The sequence below is a fragment of the Tripterygium wilfordii genome, chromosome 8 (assembly GCF_013401445.1).
Source record: "Tripterygium wilfordii isolate XIE 37 chromosome 8, ASM1340144v1, whole genome shotgun sequence".
NCBI classification, from domain to species: Eukaryota; Viridiplantae; Streptophyta; class Magnoliopsida; order Celastrales; family Celastraceae; genus Tripterygium; species Tripterygium wilfordii.
The window spans coordinates 8,323,662-8,333,599 of record NC_052239.1 but is presented as its reverse complement, the minus strand read 5'-3'; the positions used below and the strand labels follow the sequence as shown (position 1 = coordinate 8,333,599).

At 35.0% G+C, this 9,938-nt stretch overlaps 1 protein-coding gene and 1 long non-coding RNA gene across 6 annotated transcripts; both read left to right on the top strand.

Moving 5' to 3' along the window:
• Positions 1-4,377: 4,377 nt before the first annotated feature.
• Positions 4,378-5,285, top strand: LOC120003596 (putative pentatricopeptide repeat-containing protein At1g53330). The gene is made up of 2 exons (XM_038852619.1): positions 4,378-5,167; positions 5,257-5,285. Exons 1-2 carry the CDS (start codon positions 4,378-4,380, stop codon positions 5,283-5,285), a joined length of 819 nt encoding a protein of 272 aa, XP_038708547.1.
• Positions 5,286-5,346: 61 nt separating this feature from the next.
• On the top strand, positions 5,347-8,576 carry LOC120004460. 5 transcript variants are annotated; one of them, XR_005469548.1, is made up of 4 exons: positions 5,347-6,654; positions 6,828-7,172; positions 7,744-7,813; positions 8,136-8,576. It is a non-coding gene; the product is annotated as an uncharacterized LOC120004460 (long non-coding RNA). The 5 variants fall into 5 exon arrangements; XR_005469545.1 differs by having other exon boundaries at positions 5,347-6,754; XR_005469546.1 differs by having other exon boundaries at positions 5,347-7,172; positions 8,136-8,242; positions 8,379-8,576.
• Positions 8,577-9,938: the final 1,362 nt, after the last annotated feature.

The window sequence follows — 9,938 nt, the reverse complement described above, 5'->3', positions numbered from 1 at the left end:
AAAAAGAACAAAGACAAATCAAACACAAGTATGTAATCGAAGATGGAAAGCACTAGGGTATTTAACGTCACCTCACCTATCCAATTCAATTCCCTTGGTCCCTTAATCCCTAATTCATCTCTCAATAATGACAATCGATTTCCCAACCTATTCAATGTTCTATTCCTAGATACATCATATGTATTTTCAATATAAATCCCTGTTATTCCTAGCAATCAGATTAATATATCAAAAACCTATTAAGAACTATGGAAATCATTTAGCGATTGCATAAGTCACAAGCCTATATTCTTATGGTTCATGCACCCTATGTCACCTATGGCTTGAGACAAACCCTAGATATCTCCTTCCAGTCTCAATCTAGGCAACAAAGCATTTAGATGGTGATCAAGCATCCAAAAGCATTAAGCACACCCATAGACAATCAATAAGAGAGACAAATCAAGAAATAAGGAAACCAAGTTTATTGAATCTTCAAGGTTTGATTACATTAAGACCCTAGAAAAAAAATCTAGCCACTCATAGAGTCAAGATACATCATCAAGCAATGGAAATCAATCATAAAAACTAAGATAAAAGAGGAGAGAGAAAACCCCCTTGTGAACCTTCTTCTTCTCCAAGCTCCAATGGTGGCCTCCAAGGTAGAGAATGAAGCTCAGCTCCTAGAACACCCCCAAAACCCTATTTTATGTCATTTTTTACTTCCCCAAACTCTTATGTCATTTTGAAAACAAGTTGGGGTTGTTTTGGCTCAAAAACACGTGAATTTGGGACTTTTTCATGAAACTACGCGTGTTGTGAATAGTAATAGTAACTCCGATCGATCGGACACTGTTCCGATCGATCAGAAATGCAATTTGCCTCCACGAATTCAAGGTTGTTTTGGTAGGTCCGATTGATCGAAAATCGCTTCTGGAGTAAAAATCTTCATTTGCACTCTTTTCCTCCATTTCTTGCCTTGGCACCTACAATATGCAAATATAGTTTTCTTAGGCAATATCAACTCTTAATCAACTCAAAATGGGATGAACTTATATGTAAAAGATGCATAAATATATGTATATATTTGGCACATCACATGGTTTAAAGACTATTATGTGGGTCCATAGATTTATCCAGTGTAAATACAAAAGATAATAGTTAAGGGTTCACATGTCATAAAAAAATTCACTTAAACATTATTAACTTAAACATCAAAGACCACAGTGGGAGAGCCTTGCTATCTGCATTTAAATCTAGTCAAGTTGGGAATTGTTTAGAGGCTAAATGTTATGACCCTTATTCATTAGTGGCGAATCTACTGATGTGGTAGTCTATTATACTAGTTTAAGTCGGTTAATTGTTGAGAGTGTATACTAAAAGCCCGGATTTTATGTATACATTAACTATTTGATTTTATAAATAAAATGTTTAGTTATATTTTTCAATTGAGAATGATGAATGGCATATGTGTCTATCATTTAATATAGTATATGAATTGGTATGTAGAGCTATATGCGTGCATACAAAAGATCAATTCATAGGTTCTGATTAAATATGAGATTTGATCACAACCTAGATGGAGTTGGACACACCATCGGTATAGTTGTGGTACGATATTGTAGTCGGCTTATTTTGGTGACAGAAAGCGGGAATTGCTTTACCCTATCGTATTAGTACACTTTGTGCGTATTGACCGGACCAAATACAAATAAATTGTTCTAGCTGACTATATGAACAATTGTACATTTGTATATTTGTTATTGAATTGTTTACGCTCTTAATTTATTGATGATTATCGTTACATGTGCATATGGTGTATGAGACTTTGATGTTACCAAAGGATGAGGTCTAAATTAAAGGCCAATAATTCCAGGGAAGTTGGGTCACCGCATTATGTGTACGACGGAAGGGAGTTAGTCAATAGAATTCACGTACCTATCGGGACTGCAAATACCCTCTTGAGGTGGCTTATAGGGTTTGGATTTGTGCCTAAGTCTTGCAAGCGGATTTTAATTAATCCGACACAAGCAAACGAGTTAAGTGGATTTGCTCAAGGATTACAGATATTGATTAAATATATGATGGGTATTTGGTACTTAACGTGAGGAGGCGAATTAAGCAATTACAACTTGAGGGACTCAAATTATAATTTTGAGATAATATGGGGAGTTATTCAATATTAGTTTTTTGGTGGACAAAATTAATATTCATATTTAAAAGTAAAATCGTGTATGATGGGTTTGGACTTTTAAATATAGTGTAGCCCATATACTATTTCCCTTGTAGGTCCATTGCTTAGCCCAAATAAGAATTGAGTTAGACCAAATAGGTTATTAATTAAAATAAGAGAGAATTGGGTTGCTTGTATTGCGCAAGCTTATAACCGGCCTACTCTAGGAAACCCTAGAGTGGGGGTCGGCCAAAGGTATCATAAATACCAGGCTTGGCCGGCCATACAAGATACAACACATACAAGTGTGTGAAAAGTTCCTCCAAAGGTATTCTCTCATTTTAGTTCATTAGTTTGGTGCTAACGATCTTTGTTGTAGAGACCACTCTCCACATCAAATGATTGATTCTAGGGAATAAGGAGGAAGATTTGCAAGTCATAGAAGTCCGAATCTCATCTATAATACACCAGATTTGGAATCAAGTTTTCAAGGGTTACAATCGATAGATTGTTGAACTCTCCTTGTGGATCTTCATCCGGAAAATCCAAAAGGTATTTTTCTAAATCACATAACTAGGATTCTGAAAACTTGGGTTAATTGAATGTAGTTCTAAAAGGATCATGAACATGTATCGAGTTTTAGAAAGCTTTTGTTGCATAAACAAAAATTTTGAAACCTAAAACTCTATTTTACAAACGATTTTTCTTACAAATACTGAGTATAAATACATGCTTTAGCCTTAGCTTTTGTTAGTCTTGATAATGAAATGATAAACAAAGGTTTCCTTCAGTGTGTTTCTTCTTTGTTATTCTCTGTATCTTCTTTTACGTTCTTCTCTTCCTCCATTACCTTCCCTTGCTAGGTCTAGGTCAAAAGGGGTTATATCAATTGGTATCAGAGCGATCTTGATCTAGAGATAAGCCTACTATTCCTTTCCTATCCAATCCGAGCCACTGTACTCTCACCATAGCCATGGATTCACAACACCGAGAATCACATAAATGAATGGACTTCCCAAAATATTTTGTAAGTGATGATCTTTTGGTATGGATTCATTGTGCAGAGCAATATTTTTCCGACTATAGGACACCAGATCAACAAAGAGTAGAAATTGCTTCCTCTAATTTGGACTTAGAATCCTTACAGTGGTTCCACTGCACGTACTTTCATCAACCTACACCACGATGGGAAGCCTTCAAGGTAGCTTTGTGTAAGGAGTTTTAACCTATGCCACGCTACCTAATACAATCTGCTGCTATGGAGAATCACAAATCATTCGATGAAGAAAATCTTGAAATTAGGGTTTCAATTCTTGAAGATAACTTGAAAAGCTATTTGCCAGTATGGATAGTGAAATTATGATAGGAACCTATATGTAAATAAATATTTGTTTACCCAACTGTTAAGTATTCTGTTAAACTTAACAGAATATGGTTTTAGGAGCTAATGTCCGTTAGTTGAGTCGGTTCTCCCTATTGTTATAAGAAGTAATTCAACTTTGTAACAACTAGTCTGGTTAATGAATTGATATGAAATGAAGATTACTCTTGACGTGTGTTCTTGTTTCTCTTCTCTGTAATTCTTCTTCCATTCCTCTTTGCATTTGGTTAAGGTTTGAAAGGGGTTCTCATCAATTGGTATCAGAGGTTTGATCCTTACTGTTCCCTTCTTGTGCAATCACACAGGTTAGGTCGAAAGAAGTTTTCATTCTCTATTTGATAAACATATTGTTCCCTTCCTTTGCATTCATGCATAATCTACTGCCATGGAAAATCAATCCATCCTAGAAGCAAATCTTGATAATCGAATTTCAATTCTTGAGACAAAAGTTGCAAAACTTTCTGCAGCAATGGACAGATTTCAGATCTTTGTTCATGTCAAGTTTGCAAACTTGTCGACAACAATCGATTCCAAATTGATTGCTGGAGTGGAAAAACTACGCCAAGATTTAGGGTTTTCATTTCCTGGTTTTATCAACGAAAAAGGCAACTATTGTGATGGAGCCTCTGCGTTGTCGGTTGCGACGATTTTCGGAGATGACGACAACACCGTTGTGGTCGATGTAGAGCTACCGTAACAAGCTGTGAAGATAAATCAATCTGAAAGTGTAATTGATGAAGTAACATATTGTTAACTTCTTGGAAAGAGGCTACAGGTAAGAAGATTTCTTGATTTCAATTTAGCTTTGAGTGAGAAATTTAAACAGCAAGGTAGTGGTATGGAAATGGTAGATGAATTGATGAATTTTCATACAAAACATGGATTAGTTGATTGTGTCCACAAGATGTTTGTGAAAATGCCAAAACAAGTATTGCCTTCTTGGATTTCTATTAAGTTTCCTCTTGATATGACTTCCATAAGAAGAACATTTTATGGGACCAATATATTTCCCTTTGATCCTGGGATTGCAGCTGGTTGTGATAAAATGTATGTTAGGAATGTATATTCAAGGTGTATTATTAGTGAGGCCTTGAGAATTTTTAGTCAAATAAGGAAAACAAATGTTAGACCCGACTTAGTTGAGTGGACTGCTAGGATAAAAGCTTGTGACATGTTGCTTGAACTTGTGAAGATTGCCATGGTTGATATAGTTAGTGGTTTTGGCCAGTTATTGGTTATGGCCTATGATTCGGATTTGTTGTTTGAAAATGGAAAGGTAGATGAAGCAATTTCTATATGGGAACAGTTGCCTACAAAAGATTGTGTGGTCGATTCCACAACTTATGGAGTATCAATATTTGGGTTGTGCACCAAGAGATACTTGAGTAAGGCTTTACAAATATTGAAGGAGATAGAATATGGAGGAAGTGATCTAGACATCTTTGCATATTCATCTATGATTAGTAGTTTATACAAAAAGGAGAGATTAGATGATGCAGCCAGTGTAGTGAGAGAGATGGATAAACATGGTTGTAAATTGGATTCTCGTGTTTGCAATGCACTTTTTGATGGGTTTCTCCAAGCTTACAGATTTGAGGGTGCAGTTAAACTTTTCAAAGAAATAAGCATCAAAGGTGGTTCTCCAACACTTGTCTCCTACAACACTATCATTAAGGGACTATGTAAAGCAGAAAGAATTTGTGAGCCATACTTGAATGTAAAGGAAAAGCTGGAAGAAGGGTGGAAACATGACATAATTACATATAGCTTGTGCATGGATGGCCTTTGTCAAGGCAAAAGGAAAGCTGAGACACTCCTCTTGTGGCACCAAGTTCTCAAAAAGGGGGTTTTACAACATGTAACTATGCACAATATTTTGATACATGGGCTTTGTTCTGTGGGTAAAGTTAAAGATGCTTTGTTACTCTATTTTGACATGGATCAGCAGAGTTGTGTTCCAAATCTTTTTACCCACAACACCTCATGGAACGGCTTCACAATACCAAAGATAGTAAAAAAGACAATAGAGATTTGGTATTGCCTTTTGGTGAATGAGTTGCAACCAGATATTATCTCCTATAATATCACTTTCAAGGTGCTCTATTCATGCAATAAAAATGTCAGATGCCATAAGGTTCTCGGATGATGCTTTAGCTTGATTTTCTATTGTGAAATTTGCAACCTTGTTATCCTTGAGGACAAGGATTCTTTCAAAAGGGGAGTAGTTGATAGGAACCTATATGTAAATCAATGTTTGTTTATCCAACAATTAAGCATTCTGTTAAACTTAACAGAATATGGGTTTAGGAGCTAACGTCCGTTAGTTGAGTCGGTTCTCCCTGTTGTTATAAGAAATAGTTCAACTTTGTAACAACTAGTCTGGTTAATGAATTGATATGAAATGAAGATTACTCTTCACGTGTGTTCTTGTTTCTCTACTCTGTAATTCTTCTTCTTCCATTCCTCTTTGCATTTGGTTAAGGTTTGAAAGGGGTTCTGATGTAGGATTATCCCACATTGTTAAAATCGGAGTCTCAAGTCCAACTTATAAGGGCGGGCAATCCTCTCTCTGTCAACCATGGTTTTCAGTTATGAGTTAGGCCCAAACTTATATTATTTGTTTTTCAGGCTAGACTGGTCTCTTTTGCCCATATGTGTTGTTTGGGTGTAATGTCTATTAGTTAGTCATTGGAATTGTGGAGTTAGCGTAGAAATGATATGTCTGCTCCTCAGAATTTTTGTTTTGTTGGCCGTCTAATTTTCTTTTCATTTTAAGTACGATAATCAGTTCTGTGAGGTATGTTTTGATTTTTAACGGGTTTATTTTTATGTGATTGTTTAGTAATTTGATATTGGGTTTTGACACAAAAGAGAGTAACATTTGGAGTTCTCTGTGGGTTACAGGTCTGATTTATTGGTCTTTGTTTCTTGGATTGTGGGTTTTAAGTCTTTGCTTTAATTCGACGCCTGTCACCGTGGAACAAAGAAGCAAAAACCAACAGTAATCAGATAAGAATACATTCCACCATTGTTTTGTTTAAATGAAATGTTTTGTTTTTTTTTGTAGAGGCTATGGTACACAACGGTAATGACCTTCTGTTTCCTAACAATTCTACTCACAGTTAAGAAAATTGTCAGTTTTTAAATTTTTTTTAAACCTCATTTCAGAAATTTTTCCTATTCGTTTTCCTCATTCAGCCATCCGTGTGATATCAGTGGAGGTACGTTCTTTGGTGTCGTCATGGATTGGTTGGTTGTATTTTACTGATTTTCAGCTTCCATACATTTTTGTAGGAAGAGGACGAGGCAAAAACAAGAGATGACTTACCATTCTATGCAAGCTTCAGTGGAGGAATGCGTCGTTTGATGATCGAACTGCTAATATCATTTGTACAATTGCTTCAGCAGTCATGCTACCAACTATTTTTGTCCTGAAAAGATGCTGGATGTTCAGGGATAATATCCGTGTTTTCATTGTGTAAATCAAACATGTTTGTTTCTAACGAGATTGAAGACTTTTCTTATTCCTATGATTTTTTTAACATGCAGGAAGCCAGGCACCAATTTCTCTTAGTTTGGGTATTTTTAGCATCTTTCAAGAAGAGGAAGAGAATTTTGTGGAGCTCAAAACTACAAATGGTACAGTAAGGCACTGCACAATGTTACCCTTGCCCTTGATTGTAAGCTTAGAATTGCCTTTTCTATGAATTTTGAATTGATTATATGTAAAGGATGTGTAGATTGAAATGATTGCTTTACTATAATGTTGAATTTCTTATCTTTCTCAACTGATCATTTTTTATGCAATAAACCTGAAAAAAAATTCGCATCACATACACTGAAGATGAAACTTATTGATGCATATGTTGGCAAATGGAAGATGTGACTCTGTTATTGTTGCTTTTCCAGTAAAAGAAGATGAAACTTATTGTAACATGCATCAGGGAGAACCTTTTTGAGCATCAATCCAATGCCATATGTCACAAATGTATGTCTATGATTTTCAGACCTAAGTCCTAATGTTCCAGATTCGTCTTCTTTATCACTAACCATTGCCAACCATTTCTTACTGAGTCATGTATTGTTCTTCTATGAGTTTGGTGTTCACTATGGATTCCATTTGCTGACTTATTTAAAGTTTTAAAGTTTTACCAGTTTTCTTATTTATTTTTAATGATCTCATTCAATCATTTGTGTTTCTTCTGGGTAGGTTTTCTTCACTTTGAGGAGAGAATTCAACTGCTATATATTGAGCGTTTGTGCTTCACCTTCCACCTTTGGTTTGTACTTCACTGAGTTTGGGCTTTGTAATTCGTTTGTTCCATGCTGTGACCATAAATAATGGGCCGATTTCAGCTTTTAGAGCTCACTAATTTTGTTCTTATGTTACATTTGGATTGCTTTAATCAATCTTGCCTCCTCTAAGTGCTTTGATTTTTTCTTTTATTTTTGATTCTTGCTTTTCTGATTTGGGATTGTAACCAATTTTGATTCTTATAATACTGTAGGGACAAAAACTCAACTTAATTCATGAAATTTGTTTCTGCATTTGTCTATTGATACAAAGTTGGGTTATATTTTCTTTTGTTGGTGCCGCGGCAGATTGAGGATGGTGACCTATAAGAAGAGGCGTGGAGCAAAATCGTCAAAGCTGAATCATGGTGTAGCAGCAGCAGTGATTTGAGAATTTCCAATCTTGCTCGCCAAGGGTTAATTAACTCCTCCCTCTTTAAATTCTTTGCTTTAGTACCTTTGAATTCATTTGGGGTACATTTTTATTTTTTTTTTCAGAAAAACTTGAGGTTCATAGATGTTTTCATTGTCATTTTTCTTTATCTTTTACAGTTGGTTATTTTTCAACATTGTTATCACACAATCGCCGACTTTAGAAGATTCTGTGAACAGTTCTTCATGTGGTTAGTAGCTGAATTTGGAATCGCTTCGCTTCTCTTACAGTGATGTATTGTGCCAAACTTTGTGCTACCAAGAATAGTAGAAATGTGGTTTCATGCTTCTCCTGATTAAAATGAATTTTGGACAAGGTTGTTTAGTTGGTGGTTTGCATTTATCCAAGTGATTTCTTGATTCATTCACTCATGTTTGCTGATATACGCCTTGGAAAGCTAAACAGGTGGACATTCGCCGACAAACAAATTTCATATCCAAACTTTTTCGGACACATAAGACTCAAAACAGAAGTATGAACTGAATCAGAGATCTCACTCACCAGATTGTCACACAATTGTCTCTTATGGTTCAGATTCATTACATTGATGCCCCATAAACCATCATTCAAAGACAAAGATCAAGCTCCATTAGAAGGTCCTCATCAACATGAAGAGGCCACTAATTCCAAGCGTCATGGACAATATTTTACAAGTAAAATTGGAATAACTATACTAATTAAAATAGACGCCCCGCTGCGGAGCGCGGGTTTCACGCTAGTCTCTCAAGAATCATTCATTATAGGGACAAAAACTAAAAAGAGTAGATGCTTATTGGTTAAAGAGTGGTCCCACTCATATTTCATCATTGTCTCATTTAGTTTCAACTATAGTAATATAAAATAAATAAATAAAAAAGTCAAGGTGAGAAATTGCCTACCCTTGACTCAACTGTGTCCGCCCCTGCTCCTTAGTACTTTTCTAAACCTAAAATATTAGGACAATACGTTATGAATCTATTTGTGTATATAAATCAGTTAGAGTGTGTTTGGATTAAGAGATTTGAGGGGAAGTGAAAGGGAAGGAAGAGAATGGAACAAAATGGAAAGGAGAATACATTTTTCTCTCTCATGTTTGGATAGATAAAAAAAAGATAAAAGAAAAGTGGTTTAATTTATTAATTTATCCTAACTTTTTAGGTTCAAGTATTATGAATAAGGGTAAAATAAGTTTTTAACTTATAAATAATTTAAGTAGTTATCCCTTCGCTACAAATGACTCCATTTTGGGAAGAAGAATTTTGACAAAATTTTTAATGAAATCTTCATCTCAAATCCCTCAAAATTCCTCTTCTTAATTTTTTATAAACTATCCAAACAAGAGAATTGGAAGGAAACTCCCTTTCCCTTCCATTCCCCTCAAATCCCTCAATCCAAACACACTCTTAGGGTCCGTTTAGAGGAGAAGATAAGACTTCGTATAGTATAAATAAAATCATTCGTAAGTGATGATATCAGATGTTTGTTTTTATTTTATACGGAATTCTTAGGATAAGGAGTAACATGACAAATGACAGAAAAATACCTTATTGAAAAATTAAACCCTAGCCATTTTGTCACTTTATTTATTGCTTGTAGTCTAAAAGAAGACTCTAGACACAAAAAATCTAAGGATTTTAAATATTTAAATTTTCATATAAAAATTGAAAAGAGTAAAATGATTAAAAAATATTAATTGTTTT

Bases quoted from the DNA above. Each gene is read 5' to 3' on its own strand.
- LOC120003596 (XM_038852619.1), top strand. From the start codon at position 4,378: ATGGTAGATGAATTGATGAATTTTCATACAAAACATGGATTAGTTGAT. The intron at 5,168-5,256 runs GTGGTTCTCCAA...TTGAATGTAAAG, and splicing joins CAAAGAAATAAGCATCAAAG to GAAAAGCTGGAAGAAGGGTG.